The sequence below is a fragment of the Strix aluco genome, chromosome 16, assembly GCF_031877795.1.
Source record: "Strix aluco isolate bStrAlu1 chromosome 16, bStrAlu1.hap1, whole genome shotgun sequence".
In the NCBI taxonomy this organism is placed as follows: Eukaryota; Metazoa; Chordata; class Aves; order Strigiformes; family Strigidae; genus Strix; species Strix aluco.
The window spans coordinates 11324367-11351800 of record NC_133946.1 but is presented as its reverse complement, the minus strand read 5'-3'; the positions used below and the strand labels follow the sequence as shown (position 1 = coordinate 11351800).

The 27434-nt window shown below is 57.7% G+C and overlaps 4 protein-coding genes across 13 annotated transcripts in view; 2 read left to right on the top strand and 2 right to left on the bottom strand.

Annotated features, from left to right (window-relative positions):
* CEND1 (cell cycle exit and neuronal differentiation 1) overlaps positions 1-12463 on the bottom strand; it is a 32286-nt gene extending 19823 nt beyond the window's left edge. Inside the window, exon 1 of one of the 5 annotated variants that reach the window (XM_074842206.1) lies at positions 11802-12463. The gene's annotated coding sequence lies outside the window, so the exon portion shown is untranslated. The other 4 variants (XM_074842203.1, XM_074842202.1, XM_074842207.1 and 1 more) reach the window with 4 other exon arrangements.
* LOC141930793 (NACHT, LRR and PYD domains-containing protein 12-like) lies at positions 2977-18199 on the top strand. 5 transcript variants are annotated; one of them, XM_074842116.1, is made up of 11 exons: positions 2977-3155; positions 3347-3445; positions 5800-5978; positions 11648-11782; positions 12645-12940; positions 13593-15294; positions 15850-15966; positions 16600-16770; positions 16968-17141; positions 17229-17399; positions 17562-18199. In XM_074842116.1, exons 5-11 carry the CDS (start codon positions 12658-12660, stop codon positions 17803-17805), a joined length of 2862 nt encoding a protein of 953 aa, XP_074698217.1. In that variant the 5' UTR covers positions 2977-3155; positions 3347-3445; positions 5800-5978; positions 11648-11782; positions 12645-12657; the 3' UTR covers positions 17806-18199. The 5 variants fall into 5 exon arrangements, with proteins under 5 accessions (XP_074698217.1, XP_074698216.1, XP_074698218.1 ...); XM_074842115.1 differs by having other exon boundaries at positions 5800-5998; XM_074842117.1 differs by lacking the exon at positions 11648-11782 and having other exon boundaries at positions 5800-5998.
* A 94-nt stretch (positions 18200-18293) lies between these two features.
* Positions 18294-22825, bottom strand: LOC141930792 (scavenger receptor cysteine-rich type 1 protein M130-like). 2 transcript variants are annotated; one of them, XM_074842113.1, is made up of 13 exons: positions 22774-22825; positions 22353-22673; positions 21945-22262; positions 21551-21853; positions 21152-21466; positions 20702-21001; positions 20315-20623; positions 19821-20204; positions 19594-19737; positions 19378-19473; positions 19122-19205; positions 18676-18810; positions 18294-18497 (listed from the first exon to the last, which is right to left on the bottom strand). In XM_074842113.1, the coding sequence occupies exons 1-13, from the start codon at positions 22823-22825 to the stop codon at positions 18382-18384; spliced, it is 2877 nt and encodes a 958-aa protein (XP_074698214.1). In that variant the 3' UTR covers positions 18294-18381. The 2 variants fall into 2 exon arrangements, with proteins under 2 accessions (XP_074698214.1, XP_074698213.1); XM_074842112.1 differs by having other exon boundaries at positions 18400-18810.
* Positions 22826-24478: 1653 nt separating this feature from the next.
* On the top strand, positions 24479-27049 carry AIP (AHR interacting HSP90 co-chaperone). The gene is made up of 6 exons (XM_074842156.1): positions 24479-24652; positions 24797-24976; positions 25331-25519; positions 25659-25835; positions 25931-26072; positions 26190-27049. Exons 1-6 carry the CDS (start codon positions 24554-24556, stop codon positions 26393-26395), a joined length of 993 nt encoding a protein of 330 aa, XP_074698257.1. The 5' UTR covers positions 24479-24553; the 3' UTR covers positions 26396-27049.
* Positions 27050-27434: the final 385 nt, after the last annotated feature.

Sequence of the window (27434 nt, the reverse complement as noted above, 5' to 3'; positions counted from 1 at the left end):
TTCTGCTGCAAAGTCTGGCTTCTCAGGGTCATAGCACAGTGCACAAGCTGCCTAAGGGAGTCTGTCATAACTAAATTTTAGAGAATCTCACTTTGCTGTGCTGTCCTAGCTTTAATCCTGTGTTTGAGCCCCCTCTCAGAATCAAATATTGGTTTGACAGAACTGAGCATCATTCACCTCAAGACAGAAATTTAGGGGAACAAAGGAAAGGATTTTCAGCCAGAATTATTTTTTTTCCATGACAGCTATTTGGCAAGACACTGGAGCGAAGCACTGGAGTAGTTTCAACAGGGAGCGATTCTGGAGACACAGTGAAAGATGCACAGCCAGCAACATGAATCACGGAGCCTTAACCCAGAAGTGTGACGTCTGGCAGGCAGGCATGGGCAGACATCGGGGTGCATCCTGCATCCCAGACTGCTCTGCCACCCCTGCATCCCACCCTCAGCACCTCCTCATGTCTTGACTTTTGCCACACTCAGCATTTTGCAAACACACTCATTTTCTTTCTTTATACTGCTTTTCCAGCCCTCCCAGAGCCCGCAATTCAATGCCAGCAGCTCTGTGGCAGTGGGGACAAGCTGCTGCACCAAAAAGTGGCACATCCCTTCATAGGGATGGGCTGGCACCTCCTGTGAAATCAGAAGGGAGGGCACCAGAGCCCAAAAGCCCCAGCAGAAGTTGGCCCAGCAGCCTCCTGTTGCAGCCTTGCTACTGAAAAGGTAATTATCACCCTTCCAACCACAGCTTCATAGCTCAGCATCAGTGACACCCCCTCCTCCATCACCTGCAGGTCTGCACCACTTCTGGCTCTGCTCAGCCATTCTCCCAGAGAGCTGCTTGCTCCAGGAGGAAGGTTACTGCCACCCCCAAAATCTCAGTTCTCCCCAGGGACTAGATAAGCAATTCCCCACAACATCCATCCTAACACCCAGGCTGGGGCCGTGGGGCAGGCCTCAGTTCTCTGCTCAGCGTTGGGTCTGTGATGTCACCTCAGGAATAACGTTCTGGCAGGATCAGCATGTGTTTCAGGCCTCCTCTCTGCCTCTTGGAGAAAGGTGAACAACTCACTCCTCTCCACCACAGCCCTGCTCTTTATACTAAGCCTGCCAGCACTTGGGAAACTAACTGCCTTAGCCAAGAGGGCAAATGCTTCCAGTTTGGGGTGCTGCTCCCCAAGAAGCCAGGAGCTGGTACCCAGATGCAGGCAGCTGATGTCCTTTGTAACAGATTAATGCTTTTAAGCCCCCTTCCCGACAGTCAGTGGGTCCTGTATCTTTCAAATGCAATAGCCACAAGCAAAAAAGATGAGAGGGTGTCAGCTCTGACACAGTAAAATATCCCCAACCACTTCACTAAGCAGCAGCAAATTTAACAGCTTACGGGCATCCTGACTAACCCATCCCTTCTGACCAAAGCAGGACTGCACTAGGCTCTCACGGTGTCACCCTCCTGTGTGGCTCAGCTGTGGCTGGCAAAAAGATTAAGGAGGCAATTCTGCATGACCAGAGCCAGGTTCCGAATCTGACAGCCCACAGATCTGCATGCGTCAGCCTGAAAACTGTTGCTTTGCAGCTGAAATGTAAGAAGCCACTGCAGGCAGACGAGGGGCCAATTCAACACAAGGCAGTGACCTTCCAGGGAGGCTCCTGGCACGTTCTGGGGTAAAGCCCATCGCTTACCTTGTGCGGCAAAACCAGAGTGCTCAATCCCTCCCTCCCTGCAGGAAGCTGGGAAGGATCCAGGGAATGATGGCCAAAGCATTGCCGGCACAAATGCTTGCCCAGAGAGCTCCATCCCTCCCCTTCAACCCCTCTGCCTGCCCCCACGCCTGACCAAGGATGGAGAGAGCATGCCAGGGCGCTCACCAGCACCACCCCCCGCCCCCAGTTCCTGGCAGCCTGCCAGCAGAGAGGATGGATGCAGAGGGAGAAATATCCGCATTTAGGGAAATTCTGGATTTTCTTCCCCCATCCTGCCACAATATCAAGGGGTTAGAGGCTGGTGCTGAGCACCGTGGCTGAGAACAGAAAGATGAAAAACGTTGAAGGTCAAACCTGTGAAGGTCAGACTTTTGGAGGTCAGTCCTGAGATGGAGCAGCGAGCTCAATCCAGTATAGTCCATCCTCCCTCTCCTGACAGCATCCTGCCCAAGCCCCACCCAGGAAAACGGGACTGCGACGGGGAGGGCTTCTTCCTCTTGCCCCAATGCCAAAGTTTTACCAGGCTCACCTTGATTCAAGAATAAAAATCCTCTTCCTTCCCACCCCCAACCCTACCAGAAGCTACCAGATGGTCACAGAGAATGAAACAGGAGCAGAGACCAGATCAACAGGTCTCTGCAAACATACAGGGCATGGATGCACACAGATGCACAGAGAGGCAGGGACATCAGACTGAAAATCCCAAGACACCCCCTGCCCCCCCCATGCATTTCACCCCTGGAAGCACACACCTTGAAACAGGAGCCCTGAGCTGGTGTCCCCCTCCCTCCTGCTCATTTGGTGTTATCTTCTTCCCTAGCTTAAAATAGGCACTATTGCCTGTCATCTCTCTCCATATTGGTGTTTTCTGGGCAAATTTCTCTTTGTGAACTTTGTTCCAGCACAAGCCGGGGGTCATATCAAAGGATACCCCTTTGATATCAAAGCCCCCCCACCTAGCAGAAAACCCCCAGCTCCTTCCTTGGGAAAGGTGAAGACTGAGCACCAGGGCTGCTGGCTGTTCCTAGCCAGGCTTGCCTCCTGCGTCAGGATTGACAGCAATTAAACAGAGTTATTAAATCCACCCAGGCAGAGTGAAGGGCAAACAAATCCCACCACCCATGCAGATGGGAGAGAAAATGCAGCTGGAAACCCAATCAAAACCTTTCAGGGAGCTGTACAGGCTTTCCTGCCAAAGCTGGAAGGTTTTAGCTCGGAATGCTGCTTCCCTTCCTCCCTCCCAGCTGCCCCGTTTCCGGCACATGGCCGGCTCCACTCCTCCGTCCTCAGAGCCCTCCTGCGGCATCAAACCCCACTCTCCATCCCAGGGCTTCTCCCTTCCCCTCACTGAAGCCCGGGTGGCCGTTGGCAGTGACCAGCTCAGCTTGGAGCAGGCAAGCAGAGCACATCCCACAAAGGCAGCGCAGGAGATCTTTGCGGAAGAAATCGCAGGTACGTGGAGGCAGCAGGCAGGCAGCAGGCAGGCTCCCACGCACTTGCGTTTGCGGAACTGCCTTCTCTGGCTGCCTGACCTTCAGGGAGCAGAAGAGGAGAGCTGGAGTGAGAAGGGAGCTGCTCAGGGCCAGCCATCCTCACTGTGCTTATTGTTTTGGGTTAAAAAAAGCATTATTGCCTATTAACAGGGAGAGCTGCGTGGGGACACGCTCCCGAGCCGGCCGGCATGGCAGCCCCCAGCCTCCATCCCAGACAGCTGCGAGGTGGCGGACACTCACCTTGACCAGGTAGATCTACGTCTCTTTCACTATGTCACCCCGAGCAGGAATGCTGCCCGTCTCTCCACCGATGGCTGGGGACCCCCGGCAGCTCTGCCCCAAGCCCCCCCGGGTGCCGGCCTGCGCGGAGGAAAGCAGCAGCCCTTACCTTCTGTCCTCCGGCCGGCTGCACGAGTCACACCTTGGGAGCTGGCTCTTGCGCAGAGAGGAGGGAGGGAGGAAGGGGGGGGGGGGGGGGAACTTGGGAGTTTCCCACAATGCACCTCTGCAGACTGCATGAAGATGGAGAGCAGGGGAGGAGGGGGGGGGAGACAGCGCTCCAATCTGGAGGGAAGGGTTGGGACTGGATGCCAAGGGGGGGGCTGGCAGGACAGTTAAGGCAGGCCAGCTGCATCTCCATGTCCCCTGTTATTTGGGGCTGAGCAGTGGCAATTCGGGGCTGTCCCTGCAGCACTGAGCCCCTGTCTGCTTCAGCTCACTCGCCTCTCTGAATCCTCCCTGGGTTTGCAGTGATTACAGTGAATATAGCCACAAAGTGGGGGGAACATACTGGGGAGGGAGTCAACCTGTTAAATTGGGATGCTTGTGTGTAGACAAGAGGAAGAAAGGAGTGTGGGGCTACCCCCACGAGGATAAGGGATTTCTGGGTGTGACAATCCCCCAGCAGTGAGTTAGGGGGCTACAATCTGTCTTGCCAAGGGGAAGCTCTGCACAGTAGAGGAAAAAAGCTAAAACGCTGCATCTTGGGGTAGTTTTGTGTCAGCTCTGCTTCCCTCCTCCACAGACCCTTCTTTGTCCCAGCAGGCCAGGGTCTGACCCCCCTCATACAAGTCCTGCAAGGTCTGTGAGGGACTGGGGGCAGCCCAAGGCTGGCTCAGAGCTGGGCACGCAGCCCAGGTCCCACTGTGGAGCACTGTCAGACATCCAGCCAGGCTGTGCCAGACAAAGAGCCTCCTCCTTAGCCGCACCGGTGCTTCTCAGCACATCGGTTAAAAGCAAACAGCCCTCTGTCACAGCCTCACCTCCTCCAGCCAGGCCCAAATATCAAATTCACACCGCTCAGGACAAATCTTGCTTGTACCCCAAACTGCAGCCAGGTCCTGGGACTGTCTAGAGCTCTTTTAGCCCAATTTTCTCAGGAAATAAGAGCTATGTGATGCTTGCCCGTCTTCCTCCATACAGTTACTTGACACACACTGACTAGCTTCATGCAATATTTAGAAAGTGTAAACATCTTAAGGAGATTATACTCCAAAATCCATAAGAAAACAACTTTGTCAGCTTAACCACTTGCAGAATAATTCACGTTATTTCTGTGGCCACTGTGTTTTCTTCCCTCCCATAAACAGCATCCAAGGAACAGCTCAGCCACCAACATACTCTGTGCAGTAGGGCAGAAACTCCAGAAAAAAATGAGTATTTTCTTCCCTGACCCTCACTGGCTCTGCCAAGCTGCCTGCAAAAGCCAAGCTGGTGTGGATCTCACCTATGCCAATATGCTTAAAAGTACTCAGGCTGCTTAAATCCCCCTGTAAAATAAAATCAATACTGCCTGTGTTTGAAGGAAACTGCAGAAAACATGGGGGCTGGATGTGGGAATCCAAATCTCCCAGAAAAGGTCATGCTTCCAGGGGCTGGTTTTGGATGCAGCTACCAACACTCCTGCGGAGCAGGGATGAGCAAGGTTATCTTGTTGTAGTCCTCGGCTCCAGCAGCTCAGAGAAGCTGGCACAGATGGGATTAGCTGTGGCTGATGCTGATGTCCCCTCTGCTGCCTGTCTGGTCACACACTCAGCACTGCCAGCCCTCCCCACTCTTTTAGGGACTCATGCCAGGCACAGCCAAGACCATTCAGTGGCTGCAAGCAGCTGCTTCCCCTTTCTAACGCCTCCCAAATCTGCTGATCTGACAGCAGCAGAGAGGGGCAAAGTTTCTCCATGAAAAATCTGTGATTTAATGCAGGAGAGACACCCAAACCGCTGCTCCCAGGAGCTGCGCACAGAAGTCTTAAAACCTTTTTGTCACTTCTACATCAGGCAGAAATATCCTCGGCCTCTGCGCATCCCCTCAGCGCAGCAGGAGGAGGAATGGAGCCTCCTGCAAGCAGAAATTACCAGCTCCAGTCCCCAGAGCCTGGATGAGCTGAGGCCAGGGGGTTCCAGCTGCAATTTCCTTGCATTCACACATGCTGCCTCTGCCTTCAGAGATAAACAGCCCCACATGATGTATTTATACACCTTAGACTTTTTGAATCTGTATTGTATACCTCAGATTTTGAATTTTAATATTTTTAGCAACGTAGAAAAAAGGGAAGCAAAGGAAAGGAGTTGTAAAACCAATAACCTCACCCCCTCCCATTGCAGGGAGAAGGAGAAGCCAGGAAAGCAGCCCCAGAGCAAGTCAGCACCCGGAAATCCCCTGGCACCGAGCACAGGAAGGTTCCCTGCAGCAAGTGGGTCACATCACCCCTAACACAGCCTGGGAGAGAGCCAAGCGCCGGCGCAGGCACAGCGAGCAGCAATTCAGATCAAGACACAGCAAGGTGAAAACAGCTTCTGCAAGGTCAGATGGAAAGGGAAATCTTTAGAAACTGTGCTGCTGGTTTTCCCTCCTCCCTCTCAGCATACCCCAGGATAAGTTAGCAGGGATAAGAGCAGCCCTGGCTCCTGGCGAGCCCCCTGCAAGCCCTGCTCAGGGGGAACAGCATCCTTGGGAAAGAACATGATGTGCCCTACACTTTCAGAGAAAAACATTTATTCCCAGACTTACTTGATGTCCTGCAAGCCAGAGGGACAGGATGATGGCAGGCTCTGAGCAGGGAAATTGGGCTCAATGGGTACAGCTCAGCCCGTGGTGCCACAGAGCCAGGCTCATTCTGGGGTCTGTGAAACCCTGAATAGCCATTGTTTGGGTTGAACCACCTCCCCGTTAGCTCTGCCCTGCTCCTGGCTTCAATGTCCTATTCCCTTGCAGCAGGATCCACCCAGCAGGGACCCCACAAACCTCACCACAGTAGCTGCAATTGGCTAACAAGGTGTTGGCAGTAAGGAATCTATTTCCCCCCCCTTCTTAAACTCCCAGTGTTCCTTAAAACATCCTTCCCTCCTTTCTCAGCATCCCTCAAAAGCAGCTTTGCTAGACACATCCCCCCAAAGCATTTTCTTTTCCATCCTGACTGGTTGAAAGGCCAGCCTCAGCTGCAAAATTCTCCTTTGCCTCAATCCCAACTCCTCAGTTCCCATCTCCTCCTCAGCACAGGTTTACCCCCTCCCACCCAACACACAGATACCCTGCTCATGAACTGGAGCATGAAAAGCAGAAGAGCAAATCACAGAGATCAGGCTCACACTCATTTCATCCCTGGGTATCAGAAACCCTCAAGAGACCCTCTCTCCTTTCCTAAAGCCCCAGTTCCAACCCACCCATGGCTGGAGAGGGAGGAAAAGGCTACACAGCAGCAAAAACCTGCGGCCATTTGGGCAGCAGCCATTTCTCCTTACCTCTGCACTTCCAGGGAAGCAGGATGAAGGACATTTCTTGTGGTGGAGTGGCTTGCTGCAGCAGCCAAGGTGGGTTTGCAGTTATTGCAGCAAACTGAAACACTGCCCAGCTTAATACCCTGCACAGAAAGTCGTTGCAGAGAAAATACAAGCCTACCTGCCCCTGAGGGCTATTAATAGCCTCAAAGCCCTAACCAGCCTCACCTGGAGCCTCCTACCCACTGCTGTGGGCCCCTGGCTCTGTTTAAGCTCAGCCCTGGGCACGCACTCCCCTTATCCCCATGCTGTAGGTAGCCCTTCTCTGGGCCGGACTCTAGGAAGGATCTTAGCTCTGCATTGCAGCCTTGTTCCTGGTCCCGTCTCCTTCATGGACCTTGTACCTGTGCTGTGGCTTTTTTCCTCAGCCTATCTCTGGTTCCATCTCCTGATGAGTCCCCAGGTGCACCCCAGGTCTGGGGCATCCCCCTACCCTGTTCCAGCCCTGCCCACCCAGTGCAGACCCTGCAGGCCTGATCCCCAGCCTCACCCAGCAGAGGCTTTTCTGATGCTCTCCTCCTGGCGATGCTAAGTTTATTTATAGTATTGTTAACTTTCACTCACAGTTCACATAATTAGTGAGCTCTCCAATAATAATATTTACTTATAAGCATTCTAGCTCTATAGTATATTGCAATTATCATTAATAAAATTTTGCAAAAATGTAAGTGCAATTAACTGTATGGCAGGGTGCATTGAGAGGTACAGAGCAGTATTTCTATATGACTTCATCCTTTAAAAAGTTTTTCCATATACCTCCCCATAACCTGACAGTGATGGCATATTTTCATCTCGCCATATAACTTCCGGTTAGGTAAACTGTTTGCCTTTAGCATCAGCAAGATTATACTTGATATATTTATATATTTTTTATATATATATGCTTTAATCTTTCAGCCTTTAACTAATCAAATACTGCTAGAGTTTAATTTTCCATCTGTTCCAAACACTTTTTTTTTTCTTCTTTGATTTCCTCCCCTACCCCCTTTGCAAATTCCTCCTATATTTACACGCTTGCTTAGGGAGCTGTTGTAGGATTCAGTGTCTCTCACCATGTCTAGCTGCTTCTCTGCGAACTGTTGTCCCACAAGGCTGATCCTATAAGCAAATAAACCCACCAAGGTCATTAGGTTATTATAATTTTGGAGCATTTTTGCAGTGCTTTAACTGAGTCCCCAGCCTGGGTGGATCCAGATCTCAAGAGCTGTAATTCTCCAGGCTCCCTTGAGAACTGTAACAGTTTTTAATCTTGGATCCCAAGTTATTTTATTGCTTTAAATTGTCAGACCAAGCTAAGCAAGACCACAAGCTAAGCAAGACCACAACAGGCCATAGGTTAGATATTTAATCATGAAAAATCCTATTGCAGGAATTACTGGCTACTCTGGTTAAACTGAAAGAAAATACAGCTCCAGATGGGCAAAATCTGGCAGCTGAGGCCTGGGGAGTTGCCTCAATACCCAGCGTCTGCCCTGCAGATACCTGTTCCCCACCTCTGCTGGTCATCCACAAGCAGCGGGTCGTCTTCACGAGCTCAGCAAGGGTGCTGCAGACTTTCCCGTGGCTCGAGACTGCAGCAGTTGAACTCAGCTGGTTGATGATCTGGTTTATTAAACAGTTTCACAGTATTGTTTTCAGGCTTCCCATGTACTTTAACACACATTTCATATATTTTCTTCCCGCTGTCTTTCTGAGCTTGTAAGAAAAATCTGATTTTCTTCGTTCCCCATAATGCTTCCTATCCCCCTATCCAGTCATACCACCAGTATTTTATTTCTTTATTAACATAATCACTATCCACAAAGACATGCAATGGGTTCTGCTTGGAGAGTTTGTCTCTCAGTAATGTCTATAATAGCCTGTACTCTGTTTGGAGTAATTTTTTTTTTAATGGTTTCCCTACTACTTGCTCTCCTACTCTATTAATAGCAGCAGAGGACTATTTTTAGCTTGCTTCTATCTGGTGCTCTCATCGATGAAGTGTACCTTTGGTTTATTGCTGGGTTCTTTAAAAAGAACCCCTGCACCCATACCCAATAATTACAATTGGGTTTGTTCTCAACGGTGCAGTCTGCACCTTGTTGGGTTAGGGCAGGAGCGAGATGATCTGCTCTTTTTAAGGTCTGTACAGCACCTTCTTATCCATTAACATCAGTGCCTGGTGGGATTCGTGTAGATGACACTCTGCTGCCGAATTTCCCTAAAACCTGGGAGGGGTGTGAGTAGGTGGGACTGTGAGGGTGGAAGCCCCAAAGACCAGCCCAGCCCAGGCTGCTGTGGAGTTTTTGTGTCCAGACCCTGAAGCAGACACAGTTCACGTGCTGCTGGTACCCGCTGTGCTTTTCTGCTCCCTTCGAACCGAAATTCCTGTTGAAAGGTGCTTTCCTGGTGCTGGGCATTTTAGTGCTGGGGCTTTTAGAGCAGCTTTTTTCCACTTGAGTTAGGGCATCATCATGTCCTGAGCTCCACTTCCACTCTGGAGTCTTAATCAGTGATTCCCACAACAGTCTGCAGATACCAGCACAGATATGGATGTGCTGCTGTCAGAAATTAAATCCTCCTAATGGTGTTCTCAGCTGGGCTGGACCACAAAAAAACTTGTCTTTCATACAAAGCTTTAACCACACTTGTATCTATTGGTCTTCCTGACTTGCCAATTGTAATTCCCAGTAGTTATCCTCAGCTTGCACTAATGGTGCCTACTTCAAATTGACTTCAAATCCTGTTTGATCTCACTAATTTTAAAACTTGGACACCTCTCGCCTCTTCAGTAGCTCCAGTTGCTGGAATATCATCCACACAAGATGTTTTTTCTTTATCCCCTGGAGACAATAGTTTGAACAGGTTTCTGATATGAACAGGTGTGTTGTGAAGCTCCAGCAGTACCTAGGTGAGGGTTTATTCCTTCTCTCCAAGTGCAAAAGCAAATCTGAAAACTAATTCTTCAGTAAGCAGGAAGGCAAAGAAACGGCTGGATTTATAACTGGAACCCACTTGTTTTCTGGTAACTTAGCAATAATCACTGGCATATCAGCTAAACTAGGAGCTGTTCTCATGGGGAATGCATTTCTTTGGCAGTACTCCACTGGCATTTGCCAGGGTTTTCCATCAGCCTTTCTAACAGGCTGCAGTAGAAAATTATAAGGGTTTGTAATTTCTCAAAAAGGCTTTGTTTAAAATAACCCTTAATGATTTCACTCAGAGCAGTCTCAGCTTCATTAGGATATGAGTATTTGTATGGGGAACTGGGAAGTCCCACTAGTTCAGCTGGCGCAATGGGTTTTACACAGTGGGGTTTCCTGCCAACCTCCTGGGGTGGCTCTTGCCATCATTCTTTATCTGCCTCCATCAAAGCTTAATTCTATCATTTCACCCTTTATAACCGCCTTTGTCTGGTTTCTGTATTACTGACACAAAAATCTCACCATAAAAATCTAATAAGAGTCCACAGTCCATCCTCCAATTGCTTTCTAAAGTAAAGGGATCTTCACTGCTGCATCAAAAGCCTGTTGCTACCTTCAGATCTCCTGGGTACAGCCCCGGGCAGCCCCCAGGGCCCCCATGTGTTTGGCACACAGACACCCATTTGTGCGGGCAGTGCTGGGTCGAAGCCAACCTCCTTATGGATGACTTTGTCCGGCTGGTGGGTGGCAGAGGCGCAGGAGCATCACCATGTCCTGCCATGGGTCCTCTCAGCTGCGGCATCACTCCTTCCAGCAAGTCCCATCTTTCCTTCCCATCCCATTTTGTCATAGTTCCTCGTAAATCCTTTAACACTCTCCAGAGCCCTTAACACCTTTGATACATTTTTATCCTGATGCACTACTCCTGCCACTGCCATTTCCCAAACATTCCCTACTCCTCTGCTCTGGTGTCTACCCGCCTCACTACTGAAAGCCACAGGTCCTGCTTGGCCCATGTTAAATTTTCCCATTTTCTCCTGAACCCAGACCATAATTACTAGCACCACTCCGTTTGATCACTACCAGACGAGCCCAGGGAGGCTTCCCTGCGTTTGGGCACTGAATTCCAGTGATCCATCGCCAGAGCTGCCTTGTGCCTCACCAGCAAAGGACTGGTGGGATGGGATCTTAGCAATTCTGTATTGATTCGGAAAAATTTTCCTCATCTTCTCCCAGTTTCTGGATTGCTCTTTGTGCTGCTGGTTTCTTACCTATCTGCTGGGCAATCTGACTTAACGTGCTCAAGCAAGAAGGGCATATACGGTCCCTTAGTGCATGTTGGAGCAAAACCTGGTGTAGCACAAGCTCTAAGCACTGAGCTATTTCATTTTTATTCCATCCAAACCTTGAAACATTTCTGGAAGTGCCACACTCCAATCCACAACTGTGCTTTATTTTTGCAGTCTCACAGCCTCTGGGATAGCTGTTACACTGGGACAGCAACTGCTGTTCCCAGCTCCTTTTTCCTTTCCCTTTCATACATTTCACCCCAATAATCCTCTTCCTCTGACAGCTCCCAGTCTAATTCTCCATTTCCTGCAGCTATTTTTAATTTCTCTATCCTACTCTGCTTTTGCAAGCATCTAAATTTAGCTTCATGTTGCCTGTGATGGGGTCCCCTTAGAGGTCCCCCTCACTCCAGGGTGAAAGCTGCAGCAGGCAGTAATCCCTGCAGGAAACTGCAGCTTCCCTCTGATTTCCTGAATTTACAGGAAACTAATTCCAGCCGGATCTGCTCCAAGAGAGCTGCAGGATGGTACTTTTCTCCTAAAGACACAGAAGACTGGAAATTAGGAGGAGAAGAGTAATACCAGAAATGAGGAGTCTCGAAGAGGGAGGAGGAAAAGGTTCCGTGACTTTTCTTACCAGTAAAAGGTTGGGGACCCCAAGCAAAGCGGTTACTCTGGAAGGGTTAGAAATTCAGGGGCTCGGTGGTTTTTCAGTCAAACCCACGACTTGTTGTGAGGAGAAGGGTGAGCTGCCAGCACCAGGGAGGTGAGAGGCAGGAGAGGGACTGCAGTGTCTGCAAGCATCGGTGTGCTTTCCTAAAGCCGCCTCTTCTCCCCCAAAACAGCATCTTCCTTCTGGGCTTATTGCCAGGAGTCCTTCAGGTATTAAATTGCCCATCCAGGTTGTTTTGTGGTGGCCAGCTGGCAAGTAGCCCCATGGCAGGGAAGGAGGAAGGGTGTGCCGGATGTCAGACTGCTGTTAAAAAGCAGAACCCTGCCTGTATGCAGGACGGGGATTTCAGGCAGCGTGTGAACCCTGCCTGTATGCAGGATGGGGATTTCAGGCAGCGCCGAGCCCTTCCATCAGGGCCTGGCCATCCCGCCGCACTGGCAGCACGGTGAGGGCATTGCGGCATGGCCGGCCACACCGCACTGAGGGACGGCGCAGGCGGGGACGTGGGGAAGGACCAGACTTTTCCCCGGGGTGATTCTGCCCCGAGGAGCTGCAGCTCCCAGTCCAGTTACAAAACCCCCAGGATGCTTTTTGGGGTGTTTTTCTCTCTCCTGTCTCCAGGGGGGACATGCCCACAGTGCCGGATCCTGCAGTGCCCACAGCCCTTGTGACCTTGCCACGCCGGGGTGACTCATCCCCAGCCTTTCCAGCACAGGAAGAACGGGGCTGTACAGGACAAACTCAGTGCCGAGCTCCAAAACCTCTTGCCGTAGTGTAGCCGTAATTTCTAACCACGGATATTTTCAGGTGACGTCCTGTGATGGCAGGGGAAGAGCGTGCATTAGCCGTCCTCTTACGAGCACTGCAAGGTCTCACACTTAAAGACTTTCGGGAATTTAAGACGAAGTTATTGGAGGTTCACGTAGAAGGAGGATGGAATATCCCCAAGGATTCACTGGCAAAGGCCACCCATCCTTGCGCACTTGTCAGCTGCATGGGCAAGAACTACAGCGAAGACGCCGTGATGGACATAGCAATTGGGTTGTTTGAAGAGATGAACCAGAGAGACCTCGCTGAGAAACTCCTGGATGAGAAGGTGAAAGGTAGGGAGACGGTGTACATTTTGCTTTTCTTTGTCTCTTTTTCCCTTGAGAGATCCTGGAGACAGGTAGAAGTTGGTAAAAGCAGGTTTCGGCTTCCTAGGGAGCCTGGAAACACAAAGATGTCCCCCTGTGACCCTGTTAGTGTGGGGGCTGTAAGCGACCTCTCCTCTTGCTGTCCCCACTTACTGCCGGGCTCCTTCTTCACCTGGAGAAGAGCCTTCAGCTCTCAGCATCGCCTGGCAGCCCGCTGGGCAGATCCTTTCCTCCCAGGCTGGGGATTAAGGACTTCTCTGCAGAGATCACCTTTGGTAACACTTTGGAGCCGGAGGCATCCCCATTATGGTGCCTTTGGCCCCAGGGACATGAGCGGAGGGGGATGGAGGCTGCAGGTGGCCCCAGGCCATTGCATTTGCTCCCAGGGATTGATGGATCAGGATGATGGGGGGACCCAGGAGAGGGGAAGGACCCCCCCAACTGACCAGAGGCCCTAAATTCTCACAGACAATGTCCTTATTGCCTCTGCCAGATTTATAAAAGCCCTGAGTGTTGAAACAAGTGTCCCGTTGGTGTGTCGGGAGCGTGGTTGGGCTGGTTAGGGACTCCTCAGGAATCTGGCTGTGCTTGGGACTGACGCTGCTTCTCACTGGCGCAGAGTACAAGCGGAAATACAGAGAACATGTGGTCCAGGCGTTCCTCCGGTACAAAGAAGTGAACTCCTGTCTTGGGCAGAACCTGTCTGTCAGCAGCCGCTATGCCGCCCTGACCATCGCCAGGAAGCCTCGGAGCGAGCGTGGAGGTGAGCGTGAAGCTGTGGGCGCAGGCCGTGGATGTGCCGACACCAGCAACAGACCAGCCACTATCACCGTCACCGCGCAAACGCTGTTTAAACCCGACGAAGATGGGCAAACGCCACAGGTCGTGGTGCTGGTGGGCGCCCCGGGGATGGGGAAAACGATGACGGTAAGGAAGGTGATGGTGGAGTGGGTGGAAGAGACCATCTATGCGCAGTTTGACTACGTCTTCTGCATAGACTGTAAAGACATTGCCTTTACCAAGGAAGCGAGCATGGCAGACCTGGTTTCAAAGTGCTGCCCTCACAGGCGAATGCCAGTTGAGAAGATCCTGGATGACCAGAAGAAGATCCTGTTCATTTTTGATGGTTTTGAGGCCCTGGGATTTCCCTTGGTTCGGCCTGAAGATGAGCTGAGCTCTGACCCCATGGAAGTGAAGCCGCTGGAAATCACCCTCATGAGCCTGTTGAAGAAGACTGTTCTTCCTGAGTCCTCCTTGCTCATCACCACGAGGCCAACAGCTCTTCAAAGCCTGGGACGGTGCCTGGACGGTGAGTATTATGCAGAAATACTGGGATTTTCGGCAGCCATGAGGCAGGAATATTTCCACAGGTATTTTGAGAACGACGATAAAGCCAATGTGGCCTTCAGGTTTGCCAGAGGCAACAAGATCATCTACAGCTTGTGTGTCATCCCCATCATGAGCTGGACCGTCTGCACCATCCTTAAACAAGAGCTTTACAAAAAGAAAAACCTCATCGAGTGCTCTAAAGCCACCACATGGATGAGCATGTTTTACCTCTCCCAGTTAATGAAGTGCAGAAGCAGTGATAACCCGCAGGACCTCCAGCGGTTCCTACACAAGCTTTGCTCCTTGGCTGCCAATGGCATCTGGAAGCACAAGGTCCTCTTTGAGGAGAAGGAGATCAAGGACTGTGGCTTGGACCAGACAGACCTTCTCCCCCTCTTCCTCAACGAGAAGATATCAAAGAAAGGTGTAGATCATGGGAAGGTCTACAGCTTCACCCACCTGCACCTCCAGGAGTTTTTTGCTGCGATGTTTTACGTTCTGGAGGACGATGAGGAAACAGTCGGTGACTCGGGGGCTCTCATGAAGGATGTAAATATGTTGTTAGAAAGCTACAGCGACTCCAGGAAGGATTTGAACTTAACAGTGCGGTTCCTGTTTGGTCTGGTAAGCCAAAAATCGATAGAGTACATGGACAAAACCATTGGGTGTAGAATTTCACCGCAAGCCAGGGAAGATATGCTGAGGTGGCTCCAGGGGATGCACAGAAGCAGCTCCCATCCCAGCCAAGACCTGAAGGTTTCGGAGTTGGACACTTTCCACTTTTTGTTCGAGATGAACGAGAAAAGCTTTGCACAAAGTGTGTTGGATTGTTTCACGGACATAGACTTGCAGGACATCAAGTTGACGCTGTACGACCAAATGGCTCTTTCCTTCTGCATCAGGCAGTGGGCTGGGCTGAGCTGTGTCACGCTCCGGGGATGCTCCTTCGACCAGCAGGATCCCAAGGAGGAGCTGGCCACAGCTGTCCCTTGGTAAGTGCTGCCCCTCTCTGCTCTAGCAACCCAAAACCACAAAGATTTCTCCTTCTCCACCCCAAAGGATGGTTTTAAAGGCATTGCAGTTCCTTCCACCCAAACACCAGCTTGTCCTTTCCCTGGGGGTTTAGTTCCTCAGCAGAGGATTTTACTTATTCTTTTGGGAGAATAAGGATCATGCAGGCTCCTCCATCGGCTTCATGTGGTGGGATTGATGGAGATGGAACATCTCGGCTCAACTTCCCCAGCCTGACCAGGCCCAGCTGCGCCCGGGTGTTGCTCCGGCTTCACTTCCCCCTTCTCGCATGCAAAAGGGAGATCCCCAGCGCTGAAATTTTAAGTGCGCCTCGAGCTTTTCTTGAGAGCAGGTGACTGTAGCAGTTACACTCGTGATCCTTTGCATCTCCAAAGCCATGGAGGACCCTCATGTGGAGAATTCCCATGAGCTGGTGGCAAGCTCTGCTTGGGGGCATTGCGTGCCGGTGTCGAAGCTGGGAGCTCCCAGTGCCAGGGAGGGCTGCCCATGCCCCCTGGGGCTCTGTCTCCCTGCAGCTCCGGTGCCTCAGGAGCCGAAGGATGTCCCTGTCCCGTCGCTGATGAGCTGCGCTCCCCCATCCACCTGCTCTGCCAGGCGCTGCGGCACCCGGGCACCGACCTGCAGGCGCTCCGGTAGGAGAGCTCGGCGCTGAGCCAAAATGGTGGCCACTGTGCTGCTGCCAGCACAGGGTGGTGGGTGCGCTGGCCGGAGCCTGGCCACCCCGGGCTGGCTCTGGGGTGCGGGTGGGGGCATCCAAAACGGGGGGTGGAGTGGGGGGGTGCTGCCCCGGGGGCTCTACGGGGGCACAGTCACCCCCTTGCAGTGCCCGGCTGCTCCTGGGGAACACCAGTGGCTGGGGGGTGAGTCTGGGCCGCCATTGGCTGTGGGTGGGTGTGGTCCCTCCATGCTGATTGGCCATATGGTGGGAGGGTGGGTGTGGTCCCTCCGTGTTGATTGGCCATATGGTGGGTGGGTGGGTGTGGTCCCTCCGTGCTGATTGGCCATATGGTGGGTGGGTGGGTGTGGTCCCTCCATGCTGATTGGCCCTGCAATGGGTGGATGGGTGCAGTTTCTCCATGCTGATTGGCTGTAGGGCAGCTGGGTGTTGTCCCTCAATGCTGATTGGCTGTGGGGTGGGAGGGTGTGGTCCTGCCAAGCTGATTGGCCCTGCAAGGGGTGGGAGGGTGTGGTCCCTCCATGCTGATTGGCTGTGGGGCAGGTGTGATGAGCCTCCCCCACCCCGTTCTCTGTGCCTCTCCCCGCAGGCTGCGCTGGTGCGGGCTGTCGAAGAGCTGCTGCGCGGAGCTGGCGGCGCTGGTGGCCGAACACCCCAGCCTGGCCCGGCTGGAGCTGGGCGACAGCGCGCTGGGCGACGGCGGTGTGCGTCTGCTCTGCAGGGGGCTGCGGCAGCCCGGCTGCCGCCTGCGCGTCCTGCGGTGAGTGACCCTGGCACCCAAACCCATGGGGTGGGGAGCCACCCCAAAAAGTCCCTCTGGGCTGGCAGCATCCCTCTGTCCCCCTCTCCCAGGGCGAGAAGCTTGAAAGCAGCGGGGTGGGGACTGTCACCATGGTGGGTGGCACTTGAGGAGGGGCTTGGGCTGGCTCTGAGGGTCCTTCCCGGTGTCCCCGGCAGGCTGTGGTACTCCCGCCTCACCAGCGCCTGCTGCCAGGACCTCGCCACCGTGCTGGGCACGAGCCCGCAACTGGAGGAGCTGGATTTATCCTTCAGCGAGGGGCTGCGCGATGCCGGGGTGCAGCTGCTGTGCGAGGGGCTCCGGCACCACTCCTGCCGGCTGCGGACGCTGCGGTAAGGGCCTGAAGGGGTGGCCGGGGCTCCCTCCTTCCCACCCGGAGCACCTCAAACCCCGTGTCCTCCTTTGTCTCGGTCCCACAGGCTGGGGAGCTGCCGGCTGACGGGCGCCTGCTGCCGAGCCCTGGCTGCTGGGCTGGTGGAGAGCCCCAGCCTCGCCTGCTTGGACCTGAGCGACAACGAGTTGGGAGCCGATGGCGTCCTGCAGCTCTGCCGGCAGCTCCGGCATCCCGCCTGCCTGCTGCGGGCCCTGGGGTAAGGTGCCCCTTCCCCACCCACCATCCCCGTGCCAGCACCCTGGGGTCAGATGCTGTGGGGCAGGGAGGGGGATACCAGCATCCCAGCACTCAGGAAAGCACAGGTTGGGTTTTGGGGGTTTTTTTAACACCTTTTTTCCATTTCTTCTTCTATTTAAAGACTGACCACGTCTGGGTTAAACGAGGAAGCACTGCAGGAGCTGGCCGCAGTCCGGGCACTGAAGCCTGACCTGAAGATCGGGTACCTCCTCAAGCAGGACATGCCACAGGTGGGGGCCATGGCCCGGCTGCCCTTCCACCGCGGGGTCCTGCCAGGTGCGGGGGGGCCAGGGGGCAGGAAGGCGCTCCCCTCCTTTAGGAGAGGTCCCCTCCTTGCTCCTTGCAACCACCGGAGCCATTTCTAGCCCAGTTCTCACTGCTGCTGAAGTTGGAGGAGGTTTGAGCCAGCCCCACGCATGGGGGCACAGGGCAGGAGGTTCTGCCTGCATCTGGCTGGTCTGGGTCCTTCCCTCTCCCGTCTCCCCCGACGTGTCGGTGGGAATTGTGGGTGTTTGCCGATGCCAACTAAAGGCCCCGGGACCAGTCCCAGGAATCCTCCCTCCCCATGCTCTTCCCCGTCCTCCCCCTATGTCCCAGCCATGCCTGGGGATATGTCTGTGGGTCCAGCTCCTGCCCCATGTCCCCACGGGATGGCTGATGTACCCAGGAGCAAGGTGCCAACCCTGGAAGTGCTTCTCCAGCCAGTTTTGGGTTTTAATAGAAAAAAAGAGAAATTCACAGTGAAATAATAAAAAAAAAAAAAAAATCCCTGCAGTGCTGCTCGCAGGAGGGACACGGGAGCTGTTCTGCTATGCTGCGGTCCTGGGTGGGGAGAGGTGACCTGTGTGGCCAGGGCCACCCCATCTTCGGGACGGAGCCCCACCACCCTGCACGCGTGTCCCCAGGGTCTCCTGTGGTGTGGCCTGGGGTGACCCCAGACATCACAGTGATGTCCCCAGGGTGCTGATGCCAGCATCATCGTAGTCTGTGTCCCCTGGGGGTTGTACTGAGGGGTCCATTGTGGCTCCTGGGGGACTTTGGGGGGGGCAGCTCTCACCTTTGGGGACAGCAAAAGCTGGTGCCTTAGGGGGACTGCTTCATGTCCCTCCTGCCTGACCCCAGCTGGGGTCTTGCCGCAGCCCCCCTGGATTTGCTGCCTGCCCCCCTCCCACCACTGCAGCCAAGCCTCCCAGAGGTGGCTCTCCAGGGGCCAGGGCAGCTGTGGCCCCTCTTACCTGTGGGTGGGACACAGCCCCAGGTCCTCCATGCCACCCCCTCGGAGATGTCCCTGGTGCCAGGAGCAGGGGACCCTTCCGGCACAGCCGCGGCATCGTCATAGCCAGCCGGGAGGCTGTGCTGGGCAGGGGAGTCTGGGACAGGCACGGGGGGGAGCCAGGGGTGAACTGGAGGCCGTGGCAGGAGTCTGGCTATGCCACCCCGCTCTGGCCATGCCAGCAGGGATGTACTGATGGCACTGGGACTGCAAGCCCTCAGCCAGAGCCGCAGCGGGGATTAATCAGCATGGAAGGGTGATGCTTTGCTGGGTGCTAATTAGAGCTGTGGCTGAGCTGGGCTCGCTTGGGCAAGGGGGGACAGTGTCCCCTCTGCTCCCCCCCCCAGCACCTAGCCGTGTCCCCTCTCCCCGGGGCTCCCCACCAGGTTCCTGCCCCCATGCCCCCACCTGGGGCTGCCTTGGGGTCACTCTCCTCCATGCTGTCCTCGGTGTAATACGGCAGTTTCATCCCCGACCCCTCCGATGGGGAGCCTGGCAGGGGGAGGACGGAGTGTTGGGGGTGGCCGGAGCCGGCACTGTGAGTGGCAGTGGGGCCAGGGGACACCCCCATGCCATGGGGACGAGCCAGTGCTGCGGTGGAGCTGTGGGGCTGAGCCCCCCCCGTTTTGGGGAGAGCCACTGGGCACGGTGGGGCTGCACCGACCTGAGCGAGTCTGCACCTCCTGGTACTCCGGCATCAGGGTGTAGTCCAGCTCCTCGTAGACAGCGTCCGAGATGGCATCGGCAGCTCTGCCGGGGCCTGAATGACACGCAGTGCTCAACTGGGGCACCAGGGGTCACCCGCTGAGCTGCCATGCAGAGCGGGATCCCCAGCACCCCCAAAGTGGCTCTGCCTCGGCACCCACCCACTGGGACCCACCTCGGCGCTGAGCCCAGGCACGGCACACCTGCACAGCCAGGGCACCCAGGGCCAGGCACAGCAGCGTCCCTAGGACCACGCACAGGACCGTGGGCACTGGCACGGTCCCCGCCACTGCTGCTGGGGTGGTGGTGCTGGGGACATCTGTGGGGACATCGCCGGGCGACGTGAGGAGGGGGACCCCAGCCAGCCCGGCGCGGGCGCGCTGCCGGCACGGGTAGAGCTACCTGTGCAAGTGGCACCGTCTGTGCAGCGGCTCCCTGGGGACAGGGTGGGCATCCCACTCGTGCCGTCAGGGTCCCTGTCACAAGCGACGTAGGCGTCCCTGCCGGGGCTGCAGGCCTGCAGGTGCCAGGGTGCTGAGCGGCACTGCCAAAGCGAGCGGGCCCCCTCCTCACAGCCCACCCAGGCCAGCCAGGCGGGGGCTGGGTCCTGGGTGGGGGCAGCTGCCAGACTCCCCGTGTTCCCACAGCCCAGCTGCCAGCAGACAGCGGCGGCAGTGGTGGGGCTGGTGCTGTTGGCGCACACGCGGCCCCAGGTGCCGTTGTAGAGCACCTCCAGGTGCCCATTGCACCGTCTGCTGCCACCCACCAGCCGCAGGGAGAGCTGCTCTGCAAGGGGGTGCAGGGGGGGTCACGGCACAGCCAGGCCAGGACACCCCCCCACCAAAAAAAGGGGGATGCTCCCCCTGGGCCCTGATCTTAGGGCGCACGGCACTGACCTGAGCAGACGACACCTGCCCCGCCACCACGCTGGCAGTCACGCTGTGCTGAGGCCGGGCAGTCCCAGAGAGACGCCTCGGTCCCGGCACAGCTACCGGCATCTGGCCACAGCGGCCCCATGCCGGGACCGAAGCGAGCTGAGCCAGGCACCGCCAGCGCCGTTCCACAGCCCAGCTGGCGGCAGACGACGGCAGCGTCCAGCATGTCCCAGTTTTCCTGGCAGACGGTGCCCCAAGTGCCGTTGACGTAGACCTCCACCCGCCCGGCGCAGCGCCCAGGGCCACCTGCCAGCCTCACCCGACGGCTGCCTGCAGGGCACGGAGGGCACCGGGCTGCGGCAGCCGCTCACAGTGCTGGCACCCCCCAGCCCCTCCCGGGACACTCACTCGAGCAGACGATGGCCACCTCCTCAGGGCTGCTGGTGGGTGCAGTGGCCGTCCCCGAGATGTTGCACTGGGCCAGGTTCTCCTCGGTGCCAGCACACCGCAGCCCTGCAGTGCCCAAGCCCGGCACAGCGTAGACTTTCTCTGGCACGCCACAGCCCAGCTGCTGGCACACCACACTGGCACCCCAGGTGTCCTCCAGCCCCACCGGCTCATGTGTCCACACCCTGGGGCTTGCAGTGACCTCCAGCCGCCCATCACACCGGCTCTCCCCCTCCACCAGCCGCAGGGGCTCAGCAACGCCTGCAAAATCCCCGGCGGTGCCGTGGCACCAGCAGCGTCAGGCTCCCGAGTGGATGGCAGGGCCCTGAAATGGCCCTGCATCCTTTGCACCCAATTTTTGAGGTGTCCCAAAAGCCCCTTGAGGCTTTTCCCAGCAGGTGCCGTACAAACCTGAGCAGTTGACAGCGGCAGTGTAGCCAGGGGGGCAGGCGGGCTCCCCCAGCACTGCTGTGGGGCACTCGCCTGGGTGCCGCTCGCTCCCGATGCAGCCGAAGGTGTCCTGCCACAGCGGCCCGTCCCCCCCACCAAAGGAGCCTCCCGGGGGCACGGTGGCAGCGGGGCCACAGCCGAGGTGGTGGCAGAGGACGTGGGCGTCAGGCAGGTCCCAGCCAGTGGCACAGAGGGACCCCCACATCCCCCCCACCTCCACCTCCACCCGCCCGGCACAGTCTGAGCTGTTGTCTGCCAGCCGGAAACCCGTGTAGGCTGCAGCAGAGAAAGGGTGTTGGCAGGGGGACAACAGTGTGGGGACACCCCCCCACGACACCCCTCTGCGTCCCCAGCACTTACGAGAGCAAATGATGCTGGCAGGGCCGGCGCAGTCCTGGCTGCGGGGCGGCTGCCGGGCGCAGGTGGCAAGGAGGGTCTCGGTGCCATCGCACTTGAACCCTGCCTGCCAGAGCGGCCCAGTTCCCGCCTCAAACCGGCCGGGTCCAGGCACAGCCAGCACCGCGCCACAGCCCAGCTCCCGGCAAACCACCCGGGCAACCTCAATGTCCACGCTGTCCTCACAGACACCAGTCCAGGCCTGGCCCCGCCGCACCTCCAGCCGCCCGGCACAGGCACCATCACTGCCGACCAACCGGGCAAACCCTGCCGGGAAAGGCATGGTGGTCAGCAGGGACGGATGATGTGCCGGGATCAGCGTTTTTCCCCCCCTGCCCCATCGCCACCCGGCTCCTACCTTGGCATTCAACGGCGGTGTCAAATTCGTGGACACCTCCATAGGGTCCCCAGCCGCGGATTTCACAGTCCCAGAGAGCAGCCTCGTCCCCACGGCAGTCGACCAGAGCCAGGCTGATGACGCCGTCCCCGCTGCCGAAGCGGGTGTTGGCCAAGTAGGCGCGGGCGGCCGAGCCGCAGCCCAGCTGCTGACACACCACCTCGGCGTCGTTGATGTCCCAGTTGTCGTCTCCCACCGAGCCCCACTGTCCCTGCAGCTTCACCTCCACCCTCCCGGCACAGGGACCTTCACCAGCTGCCAGCCGCAGCTCCACCGCGTCTGTACCGGGGCACCAGCATGGCATCTGCCCTGCCCAGGGACACCCCAGGCAGGTGTCCCGGCACGGCCAATCCCCCCTTGCCACCTCACCTGTGCAGGTCACCCCCGCATCCCGCTCGTGGCCACAGAAGTGTTTGCCCCAGCCGAAATGGGGACAGTCCTGCAGCTCCATCTCGCTGCCTCGGCAGAAGAAGGGCTGGAGCCAAATCTGGCCGGTGCCCTGCCCGAACGGGGCGTAGGAGGACGCCCTGGCCACCAGGCCGCAGCCCAGTTGCTTGCACACCACGGTAGCCCACCGGGCATCCCAGTCAAAGTCGTAGACGCAGACGGAGCCCCACTTGCCATCGTGCTTCACCTCCACCCGGCCAGCGCAGCGCCCGCCGCCACCCACCAGCCGCAGCTCCTCGGTGCCTGCGGCAAGGCGGGTGCTGAGCACAGCCCGGGGCCGGATGGGGGTCCCTGCCCCATGGCTGCACCCCTGCCCCACAGCTGCCCCCGCCCCAGCGCTCACCCCTGCAGAGCTGCACGCACAGGAGCAGCCCCAGCACCCCGACGGGCACCATCCTGCCGTCCCGGACCCCCCGGCACAGGGCGGGTGATATATAGGCAGCACCGTAGCCGGGAGCCAATGGAGGCGGCAGCACCTTTTGAGTTGTTATCAGGCGGGTTATCTACCAGCTGGTGGGGCCCCGGCCTCCAATAACCTGCTCTGTGCCCAAATATGAGGCTCGGCTCCGCTTCTGGCGTCACACACCTCACCATGGTGGGTCGGCGCCCGGATGTCTCCGGAGGGGAGCCAGCCCTCCCCCTCCCAGGGTACCTGCCACTGGCACAGGGCACATGGGCCCTTCCCACCCGTGTCCCCCTGTGGGGTTGACCCTGCTGCTGGAGCCTGGCAAGTCCTGATGGTGACAGGATTCACCCCAAAACCTACCAAAGCCTCCACGGGGCCACCCTCAGCACCAGCACAGGGCAGAGCCCAAAGACCCCAGCATGCCAGCACCCATCCTTGGGGTGCTCCCCTCCCCGGGGTGCCTGGAGACCCCAGGGCGGGCACTGAGGTGAAAGCAGCCCCCCACCTCAGCTCACCACCGTGCTTGCAGGTGGCACATCCCCAGCCCCTCGTGGAGACCGGCAGCACATGGCGGTGCTGCGTGTGCTGCCTGCAGCTGCAGCCCCACGCTTGCCTCACAGCGCGGGCAGGAAGGAGGTGGTTTCCCCCCAAACGGGGACCCAGCATTGGCATCAACCGCATGTGGCTCCTTGGCCACCTGCAGCGTTACCAATAACGCCGTGCTTTCGCACACCAGCATCTGCCCACGGTGACAGCGCCGAGGCGGGCACAGAGCCAAGCCAGGGCCCACTGGAACCAAGCACCAGCAAAATCCGATGGGCACGGGAGGTGGAGGGGAACAGGAGCTCCCTCGAGGGCCTGGTTGTGAGGATGAGGATGGGACTGAGCCACAGCCACAGGACCTAGCAGGCTCCAGTGGTCACAGGACACGGAACAGAGCGAGGAGGAGGCGACACAGCAAGCAGGTTGGCATGGAACGGCTGCAGCTGCGCAAGCCTGGGGAAAACCACCAAAAGCACAGTAATGGCCCCAAATCATGATGGCGGTGGAAGGGCCCAGCGAGCTGCGGGAGGCTGGTGTGGCAACAGCCAGGAAACACAGGTGGCGGGGGGGCTGCAGGGGCACAGCTGCAGGTAGCGCGGGCAGCACCGCCATGTGCCACCGGCCTCCATGGGGGGCTGGGGACCTGCCACCTGTGAACATCCCCGTATCACCCCAGGACGGCTGGTGGGGCCGACCCTGTGTCACCCGGGATGTCCCCGATGGCGCAGCATGGGCCTGCCACGACTGCCTGTCCCACCTGCCCCGGGGATGGAGACGCCTCCAGGGCTGGCAGGAGGGGGACAACACGGCGTCAGTGTCCCCCAGGGTGGGAGATGACCCTGGCCACAGGCCCCGGTGACACCGGGAGCGCCCCCCGCCCCACCCCGCGGCCCTCTCAAGGACATGGCCGAGCGTCGCGGGTGTTTGCATTCTGCAGTTCCCCTCTTGTCTCCTCACGGGGGGCCCGGGGACAAAGCGGGAACCGGACTCGCCCCCGGTGCCCCGGGGGTGGCCCCGCCCACTACCCGGCGCTCCCGGCCCCGCCCCCTTCACCGCCGCGGTGCGCACTCCCCGCCGGCAGGGGGCGCCGCCGCGCGGCCGCGTCGCTCCGGAAAGAGCCGAGCGGCGGCGGAGGCGGCCGAGGAGAGCCGAGGCGAGGCGGGGCGCGGGGACGATGGCGCAGCAGGTCGAGCAGCTGCGGGCGGACGGCGTACACAAAGAGGTGCTGCGGGAGGGCACCGGGCCGCTGCCCGACTTCCGCGACGGCACCAAGGTCAGAGCCGCGCCGCCGCCTCCGGGGCTGGCGGGGGGAGAGGCGGAGGTGGGAGGGGGGGTGTGTGTGGTAACGGGGCGAGGCGCGCATGCGCGCCCCCCCCCCGTCGCCATGGTGACGCCGCGGCCTACTTCTCCCCCTCAGGCCACTTTCCACTACCGGACGCTGCGGTGCGGGGATGAGGAGACGCCGCTGGACGACAGCCGGGCGCGGGGGAAACCCATGGAGCTGATCGCCGGCAAGAAGTTCAAGCTGCCGGTGTGGGAGGCGGCGCTGCGCACCATGCGGGCGGGGGAGCGCGCCCGCTTCCGCTGCGACGCCAAGGTGGGGCGGGGCCGGCGGCGGGGAAGGGGCGGAGCTTCGGGGGGCGTGGCGTGCGGGTTGGGGCGGGGCCTTTGCCCAGGGGGCGTGGCTGTACGGGTTAAGGGGCGGGCTTGTGCCGTTTATGGGGCGGGGCCTGCACCCAGGGGGCGTGGTGTGAGGGCTAAGGGACGGGTCTGTCACCTGGGGGCGTGGCATCCCGGTTAAGGGGCGGGGCCTGCGCCCAAGGGGCGGGGCGCTCTCGTGCCCCAGCCCCGAGGTGCGAGGCCAGGGCTGCCCCGGTGTATCCCCCCCCACGCCGCCGCCACCCCTTCCCGGTGCAGCCCCGGCCCAGCGCCGCCTCCCCCTGCCCCACAGCACGTGGTGCTCTACCCGCTGGTGGCCAAGAGCCTGCGCAACATCGCAGCAGGGAAGGACCCGCTGGAGGGGCAGCGGCACTGCTGCAGCATCGCCCAGCTGCACGAGCACTACTCCCTGGGCTACCCCGACCTCGACGAGCTCCAGAAGAACCCCCAGCCCCTCATCTTCGACATCGAAGTGCTCAAGGTGAGGCACCCCCTCGCGTCGGCACAGGCAGGGGAGGCCAAGGCTCTCCCCCTCCCAGCCCCGGGGCTTTGGGGACTCTCGGGGCTGGCCACAAGCACCCACCCCATGTGGCTTTGCCCTCATGATGTGGTGCCGGCAGGTGGAGGCACCTGGCTCCTACCAGCAAGACCCGTGGGCCATGACGGATGAGGAGAAGCTGCAGGCTGTACCTGTGATCCACAAAGAGGGCAACGAGCTGTACCGGCAGGGCCAGGTGCAGGAGGCAGCTGCCAAATACTACGATGCCATCGCCTGTCTCAAGAACCTGCAGATGAAGGTGGGGCTCGCTGGCCCTAATCTGGGGTGCACGCAGCGCTCCCCACATCCCTCCCAGCGTGGGAGCTTCCCCTCACTCTCCATCTCATCCTGCAGGAGCAGCCCGGCTCTCCGGACTGGATCGAGCTTGACCAGAAGATCACACCCCTGCTGTTAAATTACTGCCAATGCAAGCTGCAGTGTGAGGAGTACTACGAGGTGCTGGATCACTGCTCCTCCATTCTCAACAAGTACGAGGGTAAGGAGCCACGGGCCAGCCTGGCTGGCTGCGGTGGGCACCGCCAGGGCTGGCAGGAACCGACAAGGACCCCCCCTGCCCCGCGCTCCCCCAGCCCAACAGCTCTCTTCCCCACAGACAACGTCAAGGCCTACTTCAAGCGGGGGAAGGCCCACGCAGCGGTGTGGAACGTGGCAGAGGCGCAGGCTGACTTTGCCAAAGTGCTGGCCCTCGACCCCTCGCTGCGCCCCATCGTTTCCAAGGAGCTGCGGAGCCTGGATGCCCGCCTGCGCGAGAAGGACGCCGAGGACAAGATCCGCTTCAAGGGCATCTTCTCGCAGTAGAACCCTCAACCGCAGCGGAGAGCCCCATGCTCTCTGAACAGGTTCTTTTAGATATTCCACATGTGGAATGGTCATTGACATTTATTAATGTTTAATACAAGTTTTACTTATTTGAAGTCATTTCAAGTGGCCCGGGAGCCCGCCACAGCCCGGTGACACAGCAGTGCACTTAAGTCACAGTATTAAGCAGTGTACAGCAAGCGCAGCGCATGGTTGAAGCGCAAGCTGAAGGTGAAGCTCCTGGCTGGGCTCTAGACTACGCTCATCGTCACGCCGGGAAGGGACGCATGGGGTGACACAAGCCCAAGCCCGCTGCTCTCTGCCAAGCTCTTTTATTCATTGTTTGATGGTTTTATACTTTACGTTGGGCCGAGCCACCGTGTCTGGGGCTGGCCAAGCTGTTTACAGCCGCGGGGGCTGCGGTGCCGAGCCTTGGCCCCAGCTCTTACCCCTTCCTGCCTGTACTCTGCACCACGTCCTGCATCATCACGTCTCAAGGCTGCTGCTATCATCCCCAGCCCACAATTCCTCTATACTACATCATCGTGTCAGTGTCGTAAATATTTTATATAGAATAACTGCTTGTTACCTCTATCTATATAAAACTCTGGTCGTGATATGCCAAGATAAACAAAGTAAAACTAGTCACAGGCACCTGGTCACTTAGAGAAATTGCTGTTAGAAGTAAATCAGGTAAAACGAAGTGGCAGGCAGGCCAGAAACAGGTCAGGAGGAGGGAGCCTGGCAAGCCCTGGCCCCAAGGCCTTGCAAACTCACTGCAAAACTGAGCCCCCATCATGGATGTTACAGCTGCTAAATGACCATTCTGAGGTGCAGAGTCAAGAAAACTCTCCGTACTGGGCTCGGGGTGTAACAGCATCTCTAACGCAGATAGATGTTGGCCTGGGGGTGACCCCACAGCACCACGTTACAGGAGCTCAAAGCTGAGCCCGTGCCACTGCAGCACCCCAAACCCCGCAGCCCTTGGCCCACGCCCAGCCCGAAGGTGGCCCAGCCCGAAGGTGACCCTGCGGCTTTC

Coding starts and splice junctions, on each gene's coding strand:
- LOC141930793 (XM_074842119.1), top strand. CDS start 12,658: ATGGCAGGGGAAGAGCGTGCATTAGCCGTCCTCTTACGAGCACTGCAA. Junction 16,771..16,967: donor TGCCGCCTGCGCGTCCTGCG/GTGAGTGACCCT, acceptor TGTCCCCGGCAG/GCTGTGGTACTCCCGCCTCA. Junction 17,400..17,561: donor TGCCTGCTGCGGGCCCTGGG/GTAAGGTGCCCC, acceptor TTCTATTTAAAG/ACTGACCACGTCTGGGTTAA.
- LOC141930792 (XM_074842112.1), bottom strand. CDS start 22,825: ATGGTGCCCGTCGGGGTGCTGGGGCTGCTCCTGTGCGTGCAGCTCTGC. Junction 20,205..20,314: donor GGCAGGTGTCGTCTGCTCAG/GTCAGTGCCGTG, acceptor ACCCCCTTGCAG/AGCAGCTCTCCCTGCGGCTG. Junction 18,811..19,121: donor TGACCCCAAGGCAGCCCCAG/GTGGGGGCATGG, acceptor TGCCTGTCCCAG/ACTCCCCTGCCCAGCACAGC.
- AIP (XM_074842156.1), top strand. CDS start 24,554: ATGGCGCAGCAGGTCGAGCAGCTGCGGGCGGACGGCGTACACAAAGAG. Junction 24,977..25,330: donor GCTTCCGCTGCGACGCCAAG/GTGGGGCGGGGC, acceptor CCTGCCCCACAG/CACGTGGTGCTCTACCCGCT. Junction 25,520..25,658: donor TCGACATCGAAGTGCTCAAG/GTGAGGCACCCC, acceptor TGGTGCCGGCAG/GTGGAGGCACCTGGCTCCTA.